Source organism: Geotrypetes seraphini, chromosome 15, assembly GCF_902459505.1.
Source record: "Geotrypetes seraphini chromosome 15, aGeoSer1.1, whole genome shotgun sequence".
Classification (NCBI taxonomy): Eukaryota; Metazoa; Chordata; class Amphibia; order Gymnophiona; family Dermophiidae; genus Geotrypetes; species Geotrypetes seraphini.
Genome location: NC_047098.1, coordinates 69,381,058 through 69,400,649, shown reverse-complemented (window position 1 = coordinate 69,400,649; position 19,592 = coordinate 69,381,058). Strand labels below are relative to the sequence as shown.

The 19,592-nt window shown below is 44.2% G+C and overlaps 1 protein-coding gene across 1 annotated transcript in view; it reads right to left on the bottom strand.

Annotated features, from left to right (window-relative positions):
- The window catches only part of NOS2 (nitric oxide synthase 2), a 135,815-nt gene extending 120,682 nt beyond the window's left edge, over positions 1–15,133 (bottom strand). The window contains exons 1-4 of the mRNA XM_033922490.1: positions 15,039–15,133; positions 7,653–7,734; positions 3,837–3,956; positions 625–773 (exon numbers count right to left, since the gene is read on the bottom strand). Of these exons, the coding sequence (XP_033778381.1) occupies positions 625–773; positions 3,837–3,956; positions 7,653–7,734; positions 15,039–15,133 (446 nt within the window). The remainder of the gene's footprint in view (positions 1–624; positions 774–3,836; positions 3,957–7,652; positions 7,735–15,038) is intronic.
- Between the last annotated feature and the right edge of the window lie 4,459 nt (positions 15,134–19,592).

The window sequence follows — 19,592 nt, the reverse complement described above, 5'->3', positions numbered from 1 at the left end:
ACAATACCAGAAGACTGAATGCCAAAGTGCTCGCCCATATTGGAAGGTCCTCAGAAATTGAATAACTGTTATATTAAATGATTTGTAGGAACAGTTTTTAGGAATGTTTCAAATAAATTTGCTGAAATATTTCTGAGTTTAAATTTTTCTATGTGACAATGACCACCTAAGCACATTTTTTTAAATTAAATTTCTCTTTGTACATATATTTACATGCATAAACTCCAGATAAGTTTACAAGAGGCTATTTCTATACATTAAACTGTTTTATCTGTAAAAATGCCTCTAAGTGTAGGGTCTGTCCTCTCTATCATATTCTTCTGTATAAGAGAGATCACATACAATGTCCACTTTGTTCCTGGACTCATGCAAGCATCTGAATGATATTCTACACCAGGGGTGTCAAAGTCCCTCCTCGAGGACCGCAATCCAGTCGGGTTTTCAGGATTTTCCCAATGAATATCCATGAGATCTATTTGCATGCACTGCTTTCATTGTATGCTAATAGATCTCATGCATATTCATTGGGGAAATCCTGAAAACCCGACTGGATTGCGGCCCTCGAGGAGGGACTTTGACACCCATGTTATATATAGTTCTAAGTTAGCAATAACAGATCCTCACTCTTTAAAGGAATTATAGTATTGATTGATGAAGTCAATGGCTTGAGGTAAGATTTCATCAGGCTGAGGTGGCTCATCTCTTGGTCCTTTCAATAAACCTTTAGGGTTCATTATAGATCCATGGCAAACTTTAGACTTGCAACCAAGAGCCTGAAAAACAGATACATGTCAGAAATCAATGTAAAGAGAAACCACATGGACAAGTCCAAGGAATCCAAAGGTAAACAGTATTAATTAAAAAAGCAGATCACTGAAAAGATATTCAAAGGGAATTGCTCAAAATATGGAACATTTACAGTATATGTGGTTTCAAATGCATCACATGTCGGGGCAATTAATTTTTTTATTTATAGGGATTTATTAACCGCTGTTATGAAGACTTTCACCCAAGGCAATGTACAGGCAATGTAAAGTGACAAGACATAAGCAAAATATACAATAAAAGTAACAAGGTTATACCCAGTCAATTGTATTAACAGGATCCCTGTGCCATAGAGCCATAAGTAGGTCAGGAAACTCCATTGCCAAGGGGTGGGTTGTGTGATAATAACATCAACAGACAAGACTATATGCTGGAGGCGAAGACGGGAAACTGACAAGGTTTAAGGTCAGTCTAGAAGAAGTATGCAGGCAGATTGATAGGCTTAAGAGCGATAAAGCCTCGGGACCGAATGGCATCCATCCGAGGGTCATTAAGGAACTGAAAGGGATTATGGTTGAACTGCTTCAACTAATAGCCAATCTGTCGATCAAATCATGAAAGATTCTGGAAGACTGGAAGGTGGTGAATATTAACGCCGATCTTCAAAAAAGGTTCAAGGGGAGATCCGGGAAACTACAGACCGGTAAGTCTGACCTCTATACCGGAAAAGATGGTAGAGGCGCTGGTAAAAGACCGCATCATTAATCACCTTGACGGACACAATCTGATGAGGACCAGTCAGCATGGTTTCAGCAAAGGCAGATCTTATTTGACAAACTTGCTGCACTTCTTCGAGGGAGTAAACAAGCAGATCGACAAGGGCGACCTGGTCAACATTGTAAACATAGAAACATAGAAATAGACGGCAGATAAGGGCCACGGCCCATCTAGTCTGCCCACCCCAATGACCCTCCCCTACCTATCTCTTTGAATAGATCCCACATGTCTATCCCATTTGGCCTTAAAATCAGGCACGCTGCTGGCCTCAATAACCTGAAGTGGAAGACTATTCCAGCGATCAACCACCCTTTCAGTAAAAAAGAATTTCCTGGTGTATATCTGGATTTTCAGAAGGAGTTTGACAAGGTTCCGCATGAACGACTACTTCAGAAAATTGTGAGCCATGGAATTGAGGGTGAAATACTCACATGGATTAAAAACTGGCTGGAGCATAGGAAACAGAAAGTGGGGATAAATGGACAATACTAGGACTGGAAGAGCGTCACCAGTAGGGTGCCGCAAGGCTCGGTGCTTGGACCCTTGCTCTTCAACATCTTTATAAACGATCTGGACATAGGTATGACGAGTGAGGTGATTAAATTTGCGGACGATAGAAAGTTATTCAGTGTAGTGAAGACGCAGGGGGATTGCGAAGATCTGCAATGTGACATAATCAGGCTCAAAGAATGGGTATCGACATGGCAGATGAGGTTCAACGTGGATAAGTGTGAAGTAATGCATGTCGGTAACAAAAATCTCATGCACGAATACAGGATGTCCAAGGTGGTACTTGGAGAGACCTCCCAAGAAATAGACGGGAGTTCTGATCGATAATTCGATAAAGCCATCCACGCAATGTGTGGCGGTGGCAAAAAGGGCGACAGAATGCTAGGAATGATAAAGAAGGGATCACGAACAGATTGGAGAAGGTTATCATGCCATTGTACCGGGCCACGGTGCACCCTCACCTGGAGTACTGCGTCCAGCACTGGTCCCTGTACATGAAGAAGAACACTGTAGTACTCGAAAGAATCCAGAGAAGAGTGACTAAGATGGTTAAGGGGCTGGAGGACTTGCTGTACAGCGAAAGATTAGAGAACCTGGGCCTCTTCTCCCTCAAGCAGAGGAGATTGAGAGGGAACATGATTGAAACATTCAAGGTACTGAAGGGAATAGACTTAGTAGATAAGAACAGATTGTTCACCCTCTCCAAGGTAGGGAGAACGAGAGGGCACTCTCTAAAGTTAAAAGAGGATAGATTCCGTACAAACATAAGGAAGTTCTTCTTCACCCAGAGAGTGGTAGAAAACTGGAACACTCTTCCGGAGTCTGTCATAGGGGAAAATACTCTCCAGGGATTCAAGACAAAGTTAGACAAATTCCTGCTGAACCGAAACGTACGCAGTTAGGGCTAGTCTCAGTTAGGGCGCTGGTCGTTGACCAGAGGGGCGCGCGTGAGCGGACTGCTGGGCACGATGGACCACTGGTCTGACCCAGCAGAGGCAATTCTTATGTTCTTAAGTCATGCTACTGGCAGTCTGGTAGCATGGCTGCTGTCAAAAAAACAAGTTTCATGGCAGCACTTCATTGTCCAATTACCCAGCATCACCACCACTTACATCGGAATCTTTACTCCGGATACCCCTTAACACCCCCCATTCCAATCTTCCTCTCTTCCTGAAGCTTCATCCCTCATCTCTTGATCCAATCCCCCAACAGTCAAAATCCCCATCTCCTGATACCCCTCCTGTAATCTACCTCCTAAAGATAAATACCTCTCCCCCTGATTCTGACCCTCCCCCACTCCCTCTAACATCTCTGGGACTTTCCTAGCAGTTATCATTGGTAATTTCAGTGGACCTGGGCAAGAGTGATTCTCTTCCACTCCAGCCTGGGACTGGTACCATTGATCCCAAGCAGCAGTCTTGTGGTATGACATCCTTCTGTATAAGGTGAAAATCTATTCCTTTGCATTTACCATACAGGCTCTGCACTTACACACTTTAATTTACAATATGTGCAAAACCCTACCACAATTCAGTGTTTGTGATTTCTCAGTGTGGGCTTCTTTAGCTCTTGTATTTATTCCTTTGTAAACTGCCTTGATATCTTTTCATCATGTGGCAACATAGCAAATGTTCAAATAAATAAATATGAAAAGCACCCCTAGGAGTCTAGATTTAGGAATTCAATCCTAGTCTGTTTCAAATGGGGCAATTTAGGCCCCTAAACCCCACAGTTAGACTCTATAACCCTTTGAAAATACATTATATGCTTCTGTATTCTCATACCTCCTTGGCTTTGTGGTGTAAAGTATCTTGAAAGGTCATTCCATCCTGATAGTTTCTTATTTTCAAATATCTTGGACATGCTGGTACTTTGCTCATTGTTCTTACATGACCTGGAGAATCCTAAGGAAAAATTGAATGCAGACAAACATACCTTATTATCACTAGGATATTCAACTTTATCTTCTCCCACTCATTCATCTCAGCAATTGAGTAAATAATAGTGAAATAGAAGACATAAACAGGAAGCTAAATATAATAAACAATTGGTTAAGTGAAAACACGTTATCTCTGAGCATCACTAAAACAAACTGCTTCCTCTTCCCCTGGAAAGAAGGTTTAGAGTTAACCTCGCAAATTTGTATTGACAATCGACCCATCATTCAGGTTAACTCGGTCAAAATCCTAGGAGTAATTATCGATTCAAAACTTACCTATCACACGCAAATAGGAGCAGTTGTCAGAAGTTGTTTCCGTGAACTGAGAATGATAAGGTCTCTGCAAAGCATTTTGGAACCCACTTAACTGAATATACTGATTCATTCCCTTGTGATCATAAAGCTAGATTATTGTAACTCCCTTTATAAGGGTATCTTATTGAAAGAAATCAGATGTCTTAAGCTCATACAGAATACCGCTATCAAGGTCATCACAGGGTCCAAGAAATACGACCATGTTACCCCGTTGTTAAAGAGTACACATTGGCTACCCATTCAACATAGAATAACATATAAACAGGCCATGATAATTTTCAAAATGCTGAAAACCAAGGAACTGGCATTTATCGATTAACCTTTTCCTATTGTAATAAATTTTACGTTACGCTGGTTCCAATCGTAATTATTTTAGCAAAGTTTTGTATTATTCAACGTCACTTGTTTCCCCCTCATCGTTACTGCCCGCTACATTTTCTGCATCAAAGTCCAAATCATTATCCAACTCAGACTCCGAACTACTTGGTAATAAATCCATTTGTGCCAAAACTGCAGCCCCAGTCATTCGTTTGACACGAGAACGGCAATCTCATTCTGCCATGTTTACTGCTCGTTCAGCTGTCAATCAAACCTCTTTGGGCTGCCAGCAAGCCTCTAACCAGGGCGATCCTAGTCATGTGACCTAGAGGTATGCGCCGAGTTTGTCCCATACCCTGGGATGAACGATAGCTAGAGCAGATCATTTCTACAATGGCCCAATAGATGGGGACAAATGATAGGTAGAATGTGTACTGTATGTCCATGGGACATACGATGGCAATGACATTTTTGGAATGTCCCGTTATCCGGGACACATGATAGGAAAAGGTTAAGTTAATAATTCCACATGACCCTCCAAGAGTATTAAGATCAACAAATCAACATCTACTCTTTGTTACCTTGCTGAAAATTATAGGGACTTGATGCACAACATTATTTTCAGTGACTGGCCCTACAATCTGGAATTCTTTGCCACCTCACATAAGGTCTGAATCCAACTAAGAGAAATTCAAAGGTGCATTAAAGTGTTTCCTCTATAAAGATGTCTTTGATCAGCTTCTTCTTCATTAACACTATTACTTATCTAGTCCCTTACTTTTCCGATTTTCTTCTCTAATTAATGCTGCACAATATACTTACCCTTCCCATTCGTTCATTAAGTGTCAGTTTGCAGAAACAAAAGTCTCTGTTTTGATATTATTTCAGATCATTGATTGAACCATATCCATGTCATTTTCTTCTTGGTTGGTTTGAGAACTTTTCAGCACCCCCTCGTATGCATGATATAGATTTATTTACTGTATATATAATGGAGGCAATGCATGCAGATCTCATGCGTATTGGTTGTGGATACACTGGAAACCAGACTGGCTAGAGCAGGGGTGCCTAACACGTCAATCGCAAAGGCAACGCGAGTCAATTGCGGAGCCTTGCTTTTCAAAATAAACTCTACCGCACACAGGAGACTGCGCCGCCCGATTCGCTGATTCAAATTGATTCACTTTGGTGAATCAATTCGATTCGACCATTTGTTCAGGTCTCCTTTAGCAGGAGCAGCAGCGCTGCCTCTTGCTGGCCACCCACTGTTGCTACTGCTCCTACTTTAGGTAGGGGGCCCCTTGGGTCAGTTGGGAAGTGCTGCAGTGGAGTGGCAGGACCCCGGCAGAGGAAACGTGCTATGGAAGCCCACGGCTGCCCTAATTAGCTGAAGGTGAGGCCGGAGGGAAGCCGAAGGACGCTACAAAGAAGGGGGGAATATGCAGACCTTCAGGAGTGGGGGGGCTAGTGTAGAAGTACACGGAGGGAGGGAGATGTGCATATGCGGACTGGGGGGATAGGGAGGGGGAAAGATGAAAGTAATGGGTCTAAAAATAGAGGAGAGGATGGTGGACAATGAAATTTAGGGAGGGAAGGAACAGAAAGGGAGAGAAATTGGACACAAGGAATGGTGTGTGTAGGGTAGGGATAGAGATACTGGATAGGAGGGTAGTTGGGAAGAGAAAGAAAGAGCTGGTAGACCTTGGGGAAGGAGGGAGAGATGCTGGACGAAAGGGTAGTTGGGAAAAGGAGAGATAGATCTGGGGAAGATGGGGTCCATTGCTGCAGCTGTGGGGATGGAGACGAAAAAAGGAAAGATGCCAGAACTCCAGGGAAGGGAAACAGAAGGGGAGAACAGGGTTGGAAGATGGATGGTTAGCACGGAGAAAGAAGAAAACGACAAATGGGCAGGAGACCCTGGCAAGCGAGTTATCAGAAGATACTTGTTGCAGAGCCTGAGATCAACATGATTTGAATAATGACCAGACAAGAAAAGGTAGAGAAAATTTTATTTTCTGTTTTGTGATTATAATGTATCAGATTTGAAATGTGTATCCTGCCAGAGTGAACGTGAGCTAGGATTTAACAGAGAGAGGAAAAGTCTTTTTTTGTTTGTTTATTTTGTTTACACCACAGCATCAGTGTGGGTAGGAGAGGGCAAATGGAGTGGGGTGGGTGAAGAGGCTATAAAATAAGCCCACCAAGATGATTGAAAAAAACATCCAATTGGGCAGGAAAATCAAATCGAATTGAAAAATCAATTCAATAGGTTGAATCAATTCAAAATTTTTTTTTCCTGAGTCGGGCAGCACTAATGTTCAGTTCACCTTTCAAACACCCCCCCTCCTAGCTCTGACCCCTCCCAATCACAAACCAAGCGTGGCTCCAACTTTAGTAGTGATCCGCGTTTTAAGGAAACAGTCACTGTCATCTTCAATGTCCCAGTAACCCATCTCTACCACAAGGGCACCAGCCGTCTCCATCATGAATTCTCGCGAGAACTGCTAAGGTAAATGTTGCCTGCGAAAGTCGCGAGTACTCTGAACAGGTGGTGAGCAACTAACAAATCTCTCGAGAACTGCAAAGAGATTGCACAGATCACCATCAAATCTCACGAGGGTTGGGTGGCGCTATTCCTCTCGTTTTTGAGCAGGGAGGGCGGAAGCAGTCGCAAAGAATTGTATTCTACCATACATGTTCATGCTGTTATGCAAGGTAAACAATATATATTTTAAATATAAAGTACACTCGGTGTATGTGTGTGTGTATATATATGTTTAGCATTTTTATTGTTGGTAGATTATTTTGGCTTGGTCATTTTAAAAGTAGCTCGCAAGCCAAAAAAGTGTGGGCACCCCTGGGCTAGGGGGTACTTACTCCAGGATCGGATTAAGAAACTCTGGTTAGAATAGTAAAATCTTAGTTTTATGTGTGATCAATTGTCCTGGGAGCAAAATGTGACGAAACTATGGCTTCCTAAAACAGAACTGTGGCATTCGAAACCAGTTGTGGCTCTTAGCTTACTGACCTGGGATGGGGCCACCGGTTGTGCTCTTTTGGACTTCCTTTCACTTCCACCACTTGTTCTGGCATCTTCTTGTGCAACGGGGCTTTAAAAACAAAGAGATGACAGCAAAATGCCACTTAGAGGAGTTCTAACTCTGTTACTGTCCATGTGAAATGAGAAAAAGAAATGAAATACCCACCCTAGCACTGCTGAAGGCAGAAAATGGAACTACCCCAAAATAGTAACAATCGAGGCAAGCACGTCATCCAGGCTACAGTAAAGGGATAACCAAATCAATCAGGGTGTAGAAAGAGCTTAAGAAGGTCTGCATTGGGCAGGAAATCATCTGTGAGCAGAGTTCAAACAGGTCATTTGGTGGGGTTTTATTGTTATTGTCACAGATATTTCCTGAACTTTTTCCTTTTCCTTTCCTTTCTTACGTGAAGGAGGCCATTTTTACTCTTTAAGACCTGGAGGCCAGGAAAAGGAGTGAATTTTGAGAAAGTGCGTCCTGCTGGAAACAGTAATGAAGGGAATTTGGGGGAATGATTTTGGCTGTTAATTCAGTTCCCTGCACAAATGTGTTCCAGGAGGTCACTTGAGCACAAGTGGAAGATTCCTTGTTGCTCAGACCCAGAGATAAGCAGAATCTTTCCCAACTTTCCACGGCATAATAGTGACTTACGGATTTTTCTCCAGGAACTAATCGAAACCTTTTTTAAAGCCATCTATGCTAATTGCCTTGACCACATTTTCTGGCAATAAATTCCAGAGCTCAGTTGAGTTTTTCTGAAAATGTACCTTCTCTTATTCATTTTGTAAGTGCTACTCCTCATCTAAGTACCCCCTGAAATGGCTTTGCCACATCCTCCAGCAGTGAATTTCAGAGCTTAGTTATGCAGTTAGGGTCATATTCTATAAACACCACCTTAAAATTGTCTAGAGGCGCCTACAAAACCAGAGCCTAGCTCTCATTTATGGTGGTGCTTAAGGATGCTTAAGATCAAAGTAGGCATGGTTAATGCCGGAAATGACCTTAGGACGCTACCATAGACACAATTCATGTCAAACGTAGGTGCCAGAAATGTAGGCCTCAAAACCGTGGCCTACATTGCCGGCGCCTATGTTTGAGGTAGCCACAATTCCACAAATGGTGGAATTTACATGTGTGATTTACATGTGATCGACAGCTGCCTCCATAGAGCTTGCGTTAGTATTTTTTGTGTAGCGCGGGGTTATCGCTAGCGCAGCTTAGTAAAAGGAGCCCTTAAATGTGAACAAGTGCAAAGTGATGTGTGTGGGAAAGAGGAACGGGAACTATAGCTATGTGATGCTGGGTTCTGTGTTAGGAAAAAAGGAACTAGGTGTCATTGTTGAAGATATTTTGAAACCCTCAGATCAATGTATGGCAGCTGCTAAGAAAGCAAACAGAATTAATTAATACATTTTGATGTATTAAGTTAGATTTTCTGAAATAGGTAGAGAGGGATTGGGGGTTTTCTATTTTATTTACATTTGTCATATTTATTAAATATATCCTATATAATAAAAGGTTACTGGCGCATGCGCTTTTAAAAAAGCATGATTACTGCAGTCGTGGTGTGTGATCTGTGGCCGTGTTCCATTTTAGATCACTCTGGCCACTCCCCTCCTCCTGCCCTCACCAACCCGAAGGAAGCTCAACAGACCTCCCGCCCTCACCTCACCAATCCGAAGCAAGCTGGACCATACCTCCAGCCCTCGCTCACCGCTGCTGTCGCTGCCGCTGCCACTGATCCTCCTCTTTGGGGCAGCCTGCGATCGTGGCCGGCTTTGTCGGGCCTCGCGGGCCGCTTTCCGGCCTCGGTGGCACATTCCCTCTGACGCACGGGATCGCGTCGGGGGGGAGCGTGCTTCTGGGTTGGGGAGCGGCCACCACGATCGCGGCCTGCTTTGAAGAGGAGCAGGCCAGAAGACGCCGGGATGGAGGGAGGGTAAGCAGGGGGATTAATTCAGGGAGCCAGAGGGAGAGGGAAAGGGGCCATGGAGAGACAGGGAGAAGGAAAGGGGGCTGCTTTGGGTGGGAGGTGTGTGGTGGGGGGGCAGACAGCTTTGCTCGGGGAGGGGGGGGGAGACAGAAGGACACAGACAGCGGCCAAGGAGAGAGAGATAAAGAAACACAGACAGACAGACACTCTATTCTAGCACTCGTTAATGTAACGGGCTTAAAGACTAGTTACATAATATTTAAATCATTATAAAATATATTTATTGTACACTTGTTTAAATTATAAATGAATAAAGAATTTAAAAAAAAATGTTCATGAAGAAAATGAAGTGTGTATTTATAAGATTATATGAATTTTTCTGATACACTTGTTGTAATATGCAAAACTGAATAAAGAAATTTTTTAAAAAAAAAAAAAAGGAATTATCATGAAAAGAATGGGAAACAAAGATGAAAATGTTATAATGCCCTTGTATCGCTCTATGCCATGGCCATTTTGAAAACAATTGCAATGTTTGTGGTGCATATCCAAATGGAGTACAGTGTTCCCCCGGTCGTTCGTGGTCGGCGGTTCGCGGTCCCAGTCATTTGCGGTATTTTCCGACCGCGAACCGCCAACAAGGAGAGGGCAGAGGCAGGAGAGAGCAGCCGGAGCACCGCGAGTGCAGGAAATCACTCGCAGTACGCTCTGACTGCCTCTTCCTGCATAAGTCGGGCCTTATCCAATCAGGAGCTGCTTTGACACGCAGAGGTTGGTTTACCTACTGTATTTCGACGAACACTGCTTTGATAGCTTGCAGGCAAAATAGAAGTAATTAAATACATATGAAAAAAAGTTAGCCTTTCTATTAGTTTAACTTGCAAAAGCAGAGGAATATTCTAGTGCTGTCCAGTTCTTAACAATGAAAGTACAATAATTTAACTTCTGCTAGAGACTCAGTGATAAGAGGACACATAGAATGAGATGTAAAAACTACTTACCTGTGTACTTTAGGATGATTCTGTTGTAGATTATTATTTAAATCCTTTGATTGAACATCTTGAAAAGTTTCCGTCAAGTTTCCCGATTTGAACAGGAACTTCCATGGGCACATCATTTACGAAACTTTGATGACAGCAATTACAGGAGCAACAAAATTGTGATGTAGGGGAGGGTGACCTGCAACAGAGAAGCCAACGTTAGCTATAATGATCCTCCACTTGTGAGAGAATGGGGAGGGCATTACGACTGATTTTGGAAATGACCAATGCACTCTGATTACAAGGAAATGAGGTTAGTAAATCAAGCATACACCCTGTATTCACTGTATTCCATCCGCAGAGTAAGCCTGAGCTGTAGAGAATATTTCAAGGTAGCCAATGCATAGCTGTGTGAACTGTTCTAGCTTTTTCTAGAAGTTGTAGAGCCTGTGTGCGCCTGCTCCTTGTACACGCAGATAAAGCTAATTCAAGCTGATTAAGGAGGTTATGTTCGAAGCATCTACACATGCGGCATTTCCATGTGGAGATGGTGATTTCAGCAGCTATTCTATCATGGATAGCCACAGCACATAGAAATTTCAGGGAGGCATAGTGGGCGTATGGCTTGAGTATACACATATATTGGAAAAGAATTTCCCTGTTGAGCTTTGCACCGGGTCAGAGGCGCACACAGATTTTTAAAAAGTACTCCTTTCTGCCTCCTAAATGGAACAGAACATAAAATTAGTGACATTTGTACTTAATTGGCAGCAGCTATATGTGTAGGTTTATAAAATGGGGCAGCTAAACATGGAAGAGGTATATAATTGGATGCTATAAGGCACCCAAATTGTAAGGGCTGGGATCCATTTTACTACAGAACATATAGGAGTATATTCTTACTGCTACTGCTTATCATTTCTATGCAGCACTGTATATTAAATATAAGAGAGAGCCCCTGCTCAGTAGAGCTTACAATCTAATTAAAACATAAGAACTGCCATCTCTGGATCAGACCTTCGGTCTATCAAGTCCGGCGATCCGCACACGCGGAGGCCCTGCCAAGTGTACACCTGGCGTAATTTATAGTCCAAAATATTCCCACTATTTTGGTTTATATATTTGGTTAGGTTTTCCACTGGGGAATAGTTGTATTTAGTAATTTATAGTCCACCATATCTTTATATGCCTCTCTTAAGGAGATATGCATCTAGTTTGCTCTTGAAGCCTAGGACGGTCGATTCCGCAATAATCTCCTCTGGGAGGGCATTCCAGGTGTCAACCACTCTCTGAGTGAAGCAGAACTTCCTGACATTAGTCCTGAACCTGTCCCCCCTTAGCTTCATTACATGTCCTCTAGTCCGTGTCAAATTGGACAATGTAAATAATCTTCTCTGCTCTATTTTGTCGATTCCTTTCAGTATTTTGAAGGTCTCGATCATATCCCCACGCAGTCTCCTTTTCTCAAGGGAGAACAATCCTAGTGTTATAAGTCTATCCTCGTATTCCAGTTTCTCCATACCCTTCACCAGTTTTGTTGCTCGTCTCTGCACCCTCTCCAGCAGTTTTATATCCTTCTTTAGGTAGGGAGACCAATGTTGGACGCAGTATTCCAAGTGTGGTCTGACCATTGCCCTATAAAGCGGCATTATAACTTTCTCCGATCTACTCGAGATTCCTTTCTTTATCATGCCCAACATTCTATTTGCCGCTGCCGCGCATTGTGACGACGGCTTCAGGGTCCTAGCTATCAGTACACCCAGGTCCTTTTCTTGTTCACTCTTCCCCAGAGTTGCACCTGACATTGTATACTCGTATTCCTTATTCTTATTGCCTAAATGCATTACCTTGCATTTCTCCACATTGAACTTCATCTGCCATTTCTCCGCCCATGTTTCTAACCGACACAAGTCGCTCTGGAGTTCCTCTCTATCCTCCTGCGATCTGATTTCCCGGCATAGTTTTGTATCGTCTGCAAACTTGATGATCTCACTGGATGTTCCTTCCTCCAGGTCATTGATATAAATATTAAAAAGGATCGGCCCAAGTACCGAGCCCTGGGGTACACCACTAGTCACTTTCTCCCAGTCGGAGAACTTCCCATTTATGCCCACTCTCTGCTTTCGGTTTTCCAGCCATTTGCCTATCCATCTTTGTATATCTCCCTCTATGCCATGGCTTTGTAGTTTCCTGAGAAGTCTTTCGTGTGGAACTTTGTCGAACGCTTTCTGGAAGTCCAAGTATATTATGTCCACCGGCTTCCCACTATCAATTTGCTCGTTCATGGTCTCAAAAAATTGGAGTAAATTCGTCAAACATGATTTCCCTTTCCTGAATCCATGTTGACTGGGTTTCATCAAGTCGTGTGCGTCCAAGTGCCGGACTATGCTATCCTTGATCAGTGCTTCAACCATCTTGCCGGGGACAGACGTAAGACTCACAGGCCTATAGTTGCCCGGTTCCCCTCTCGATCCTTTTTTGAAAATTGGCGTGACGTTCGCTATCCTCCAGTCGTCCGGTATCTGTCCAGTTCTGATTGTCAGGTTTGCAAGTTTTTGCAATAACTCTCCGATTTCAACCTTCAATTCCTTTAAGACTCTCGGGTGAATTCCATCCGGTCCAGGGGATTTGTCACTTTTAAGTTTGTCGATCTGATAGTATATCTGGTCTAAGTCCACTTCAACTGTGGCGAGGCTGTCTTCTATTTCTCCTGCAAACACTTTCTCCGCTTCAGGTATTGTTGAGGTGTCCTCCTTCGTAAAGACTGACGCAAAGAAGGAATTTAGTTTGTCTGCGATTTGTTTATCTTCCTTGATGTACCCTTTTCTTCCCTGGTCGTCCAGGGGTCCCACTGCCTCTTTTGCAGGTTTTTTCCCTTTCACGTATCTAAAGAAGGGCTTGAAGTTTTTGGCCTCCTGGGCTATTTTTTCCTCATATTCCTGTTTGGCATCCCTCACCGCCTTGTGACATTTCTTCTGATCATCTTTATGTTTGTTCCAGGCTTCGGTTGTCTTTATGCATTTCCATTTTTTGAAAGAGTCCTTCTTTTCTTTTATGGCTTCCTTCACCTGTATGGTAAGCCATGCCGGTTCTCTTTTGCTCTTTGTTCTCCGATCTTTGGAAATCCTCGGAATGTAGAGATCTTGTGCTTCTGTGATAGTATTTTTCAGTAGGGACCATGCCTGATCTACCGTTTCAAGTTTGTCCACCATCTTCTCGAGTCGTTTTTCTACCATGGCTCTCATGCGATCGTATTTACCCTTTTTAAAGTTTAAGGTGGTGGTTAAGGTTTTGGCATGTTTCCCTTTCCCGATGTCAAGTTTAAAGATGATTATCCCAGGACAAGCAGGCAGCATATTCCCACACATGGGTGACGTCACCGACGGAGCTCCGCAGCGGACAGCCTCGAAAGCAAACTTGCTTGAAGATCTCGATCTTTCGAGCACTGCACCGCGCATGCGCGCGTGCCTTCCCGCCCGAACTAGGGGGCGCATCTCCTGAGAGGATCCTCAGTTTGTTTAATTCCGCGGAGACAAGAAGACACGTTTTCTATCTCTGCAGCATTGCCTTCTCTTCACCGCGGCTGTTTCTTTTCTTTTCTTTAGTTAAGTTCGGTCGCTGTGCTCTTCTTTTTCGGTTTTTTCTTTTATTTTTGTCCGGCCGGTGAGCTTTGGGCCTAGGCCCATTCGCTCTTTCGTTCGACATGGACTTTATTTTTTCCATGTCCCGGCCTCTTACCGGGTTTAAACGTTGTCGCCAGTGTAATCGTGTGATTTCGGTCACCGATCCCCACTGCCGTTGTTTACAGTGTCTGGGTTCCACTCATTCCCCAGAAGACTGTCATCGTTGCTTCACCCTTACTCCACAGGCTTTTCGGCGCCGGTGTGCTCAGTTTTTTCAACTTTTTGGCATGGAGCAACCTTCGGATTCGACCTCGACCTCGGTGGCTGCCCCGGTCTCGAAGGCTTCGACTCTGACGACATCGACACCTGTGGTCTCGAAGGCCTCGACCCAGACTCCGGCTGGAACTTCGGTCTCGAAGGCCTCGACCTTACCTGCTTCGGTTCCCTCGAAGACAATACCATCCACGAAGTCTTCTACGGGGGGTAAGTCTCCGGGTTCTCTTTCAGGTACCAAACCCAAGAAGCCACCAGAGTCCTCGACACGTCCTTCGTCTAAGCGTACCTCCAAGATAAGGGAATACTCACCTTCGAGGTCGCCCTCTTCGGAGCGTACTGCTGCACCTACGAGGTCAGATTCTTCTGTCTCGGTGCCGATGCTGGAGGACATGCTGAAATCTATACTCACCACTCAGATTTCCTCCTTAGTGGCTCAATTGGTCCCGTCCTCAACCTTGCCTCGGACTGATCAGCCTGTCACTCAACCGAAGCTTCCAGTGTCCCGAGGCCGATCAAGGACACCGAAGAACGTTTCTTCATCGGATTCTTCTCCAGACTCACCTCCTCCGAAGCACCGGTCGAAGCATTCGAGACCTATTGCTTCCAAGCTTCGGAAGGAGTCTTCGACCTTGGATACTGAGACTTCTCTGCCTCATTCTTCGAAGCAGAAATATGGATCTCGACACCATCGAGCATCGACTTGAAGCCCTTCTCGACCGAAGACATCACCGTCGAAGCACTCACGTCGAGACAGTTCACCTCACACCTCGACCCATTCTGTGACACGTACACCTGGTACTTCTCCTTCCAGAAGCCTAAAGAGGAAACATTCTCTTACTCCGCCTCACAGTGCGGCTTCTTCTATGACTTTACGTCTGGACTCAGAACCACTTTCTCCATACTCTAGAGAGGCTTCTCCATCTTACTCAGCTGTTCCTAAATCTCGCAGTGTCTCGCCTGAAGAAACATCTGATCCTAAATCCATTTCTTTTGCAAAGTTTATTTTTGATATGGGTCAAGCTCTCAAATTGGACCTTCATTCAGACTCTAAGTATACTCCTGAATACTTAGCAGATATGGAGCTGCCTCATCCACCAAAAGAGTCCCTTAGATTGCCTATGACACCTGTTCTGAAACAGACATTTACTCGTAATATGGAGACTCCTTATTCAATCACTGCCATTCCATCTAAATTGGAGTCCCGTTATAGAACTGTTCCATGCAAAGGTTATGAAAAGTCTCAACTTTCTCATCAATCCCTGGTAGTAGAATCATCTTTAAAAAAAAGCACATCCTTCAAAAATTTATGCTTCAGTTCCTCCAGGGAGAGAAGGTCGTACCATGGATAAGTTTGGACGTCGTTTGTATCAGAACTCTATGATGGCAAATAGAGTTCTTAATTATAGCTATATATTTACATCCTACTTCAATCATTTTCTGAAGATTTTACCATCTTTTTACCCGGATATCTCTACTACTCGTCTCTCAGAATTTAAACTCATCCTTAAGACTCTTTCTCAGTTACGACTATTCATGTTACAAGCTTCATATGATGCATTCGAACTCTCATCTCGAGTATCTGCCTTTGCTGTAGCCATGCGTCGTTTAGCATGGTTGCGTATTGTGGACATGGATCCTAACCTTCAAGATAGATTGGCTAATCTTCCTTGTCAAGGAAATGAGTTATTTGATGACTCTATTGAGGCGGCTACCAAGCATCTTTCAGAACATGAACGCTCTTTTGCTTCCCTCATTCGTCCAAAATCGAAACCTGCACCAACTAGAGGTTTCAAGCAAACTCCACGTCGTTATCCTCAGAAAACGACTCCTGCTTTTTCCAGACCTCCTCCTCGTCGTCCTCTTCAACAACAGCGACAACAAAAGTCTCAGACTCCTGCTGCCACCAAGCCTGCTCAGTCTTTTTGACAATCTCGACCTGAGCATTCAAATTTCTCTGTTCCCAAATTCTCTCCTCCCCATAGGGGGTCGCCTGTCCACATTTTATCACCAATGGGAGCTCATTACATCAGATCTCTGGGTGCTTACCATCATAAGAGAGTGATACTCTCTTCGACTCCTTCAGGTACCTCCAGATCGCCATCCAAGAGAGTGTCCTTCCAATCAGTCGCATCTCCCCCTTCTTCTTCAAGAAGCTCGAGCTCTTCTTCTCCTACGAGCAGTGGAGGAAGTTCCTCTTCTCCAAAGGAACTTGGGATTCTACTCCCGTTATTTTCTAGTTCCCAAAAATACGGGGGATTTGCGACCAATCCTGGATCTCAGAGCTCTCAACAAATATCTAGTCAAAGAGAAATTTTGAATGCTCACTCTGCCAACTTCTTAATGGATCAAGGAGATTGGATGTGTTCCCTAGATCTCAAAGAGGCCTATACTCATATCCCTATTCATCCAGCATTTCGCAAGTACCTCAGATTCCAAGTAGGAAACCTTCATCTACAGTACAGAGTTCTCCCCTTCGGATTGGCTTCTTCTCCCAGGGTTTTCACAAAATGTCTCGTGGTCGTGGCTGCAGCTCTTCGCAACCAGGGTCTACAAGTATTTCCATACCTAGACGACTGGCTCATCAAGGCTCCCTCTTTTTCAGGGGTTATTGCAGCGACCCAACAGACTATTCTTTTTCTACAAAGTTTGGGATTTCACATCAATTTTCCAAAATCTCAGTTGACTCCTTCTCAGTCTCTCCAGTTCATAGGAGCAACTCTGGACACTATCAATCTGAGAGCATACCTTCCACAACCACGTCAGGCCGCTCTGCTTCAGCTTTCTCAACAACTCTTCCACCTTTCAACTGTTCCAGCACGAACGATGATGGTTCTGCTAGGTCACATGGCTTCTACAGTTCATGTGATTCCTTTTGCCAGACTTCACCTTCGCATTCCTCAATGGACACTGGCATCCCAATGGCAGCAATCAGTGGATCTACCAACTCGACTGATTTCCATAACTCCTTCTTTTCGGAAGTCTCTCCGTTGGTGGATGCTCTCTTTGAATCTTTCAAGAGGCTTGCTGTTCCACCCTCTTCCTCATCAGAAAGTCCTCACAACCGACTCATTAATGTATGCATGGGGAGCTCATGTGGACGGCCTTCGCACTCAGGGTCTCTGGACTCCAGCAGACCGTCGGCGTCATATCAATCTGTTGGAACTCAGAGCGATATTCTATGCTCTCAAAGCTTTTCAACATCTCCTTCACGACATGGTGATTCTTGTACGTACAGACAATCAGGTAGCCATGTATTATGTCAACAAACAGGGAGGGACGGGATCTCACTCCCTCTGTCAAGAAGCTCTGAAATTATGGCGTTGGGCAATTCTTCACAACATCTTCCTCAGAGCTGTTTATATTCAGGGTCAACAAAATTATTTGGCGGACAAATTGAGTCGTCTTCTACAGCCTCATGAATGGACACTCAATTCTCCTACTCTTCGCCAAATTTTTGCTCGTTGGGGAACTCCGCAGATAGATCTGTTTGCGTCACCTCTCAACTGCAAACTGCCTCAATTTTGCTCCCGCATCTATGCTCCTCAACGTCTCGAAGCGGATGCGTTTCTACTGGACTAGAGGAACCAGTTCCTTTATGCTTTTCCTCCGTTTCCTCTGATTCTCAAAACTCTAGTCAAGCTGAAGTCAGACCATGCCACCATGATTCTGATAGCTCCTCGGTGGCCCAGGCAACCTTGGTTCTCCCTTCTACTTCAACTCAGCACCAGGGAGCCTCTTCTTCTACCAGTATTTCCCTCTCTACTCACGCAGAGTCACAGATCTTTGCTTCATCCCAATCTGCAGTCTCTACATTTGACAGCTTGGTACCTTTCTGCATAACAGACTTCTCTCAATTCTCTCCGTCTGTTCAAGATATATTGGTTGCCTCCTGGAAACCATCTACGAGACAATGTTATGGTCAGAAGTGGACTAGATTCTCTGCTTGGTGTTCTACACGTCATTTACCACCCAGATCTGCTTCTTTGACATCCGTTCTGGACTATTTATTTCATTTGTCACAATCTGGACTTCAGACTACATCTATTCGAGTACATCTTAGTGCTATAGCTGCTTTTCATCAGCCATTGGATGGAAAACCCCTTTCTGCGCATCCGATGATTTCTCGCTTTATGAAAGGACTTCTTAACCTCCATCCACCGCTTAAACCACCTCCAGTGATTTGGGATCTCAATGTGGTTTTAGCTCAACTTATGAAACCTCCTTTTGAACCGCTTGACAAAGCTCACCTCAAGTATCTCACTTGGAAAGCTGTTTTCCTGATCGCCCTCACATCTGCTCGACGAGTCAGTGAGTTACAAGCTTTGGTTGCAGATCCACCTTTCACAGTTTTTCACCATGACAAGGTGGTCCTACGTACTCATCCTAAATTCTTGCCTAAAGTGGTTTCAGAATTTCACATCAATCAGTCTATTGTTCTGCCTGTATTTTTTCCAAAACCTCATTCTCACCCAGGAGAAGCGGCTCTTCATACTTTGGACTGTAAACGTGCTTTGGCTTTCTACCTCCAACGCACTCAACTTCACAGAACATCTCCTCAGCTTTTCATCTCTTTTGATCCGAACAGGTTGGGACGTTCTATATCGAAACGCACAATCTCCAACTGGATGGCTGCTTGCATTTCTTTCTGCTACGCTCAGGCTGGTCTTCCTTTGCAAGGTCGAGTGACGGGCCATAAAGTTTGAGCTATGGCGGCATCTGTAGCTTTCCTCCGATCAACTCCTATTGAGGAAATCTGCAAGGCTGCCACTTGGTCCTCAGTTCATACTTTCACCTCTCATTATTGTCTGGATACCTTATCCAGGAGGGATGGCCGCTTTGGCCAATCTGTTTTGCAAAATCTCTTTTCGTAAATTGCCAACTTCCCTCCGTCCCTTTTGATTAGCTTGGAGGTCACCCATGTGTGGGAATATGCTGCCTGCTTGTCCTGGGATAAAGCACAGTTACTTACCGTAACAGTTGTTATCCAGGGACAGCAGGCAGATATTCCCACAACCCTCCCACCTCCCCTGGTTGGCTTCTTGGCTAGGTATCTGAACTGAGGATCCTCTCAGGAGATGCGCCCCCTAGTTCGGGCGGGAAGGCACGCGCGCATGC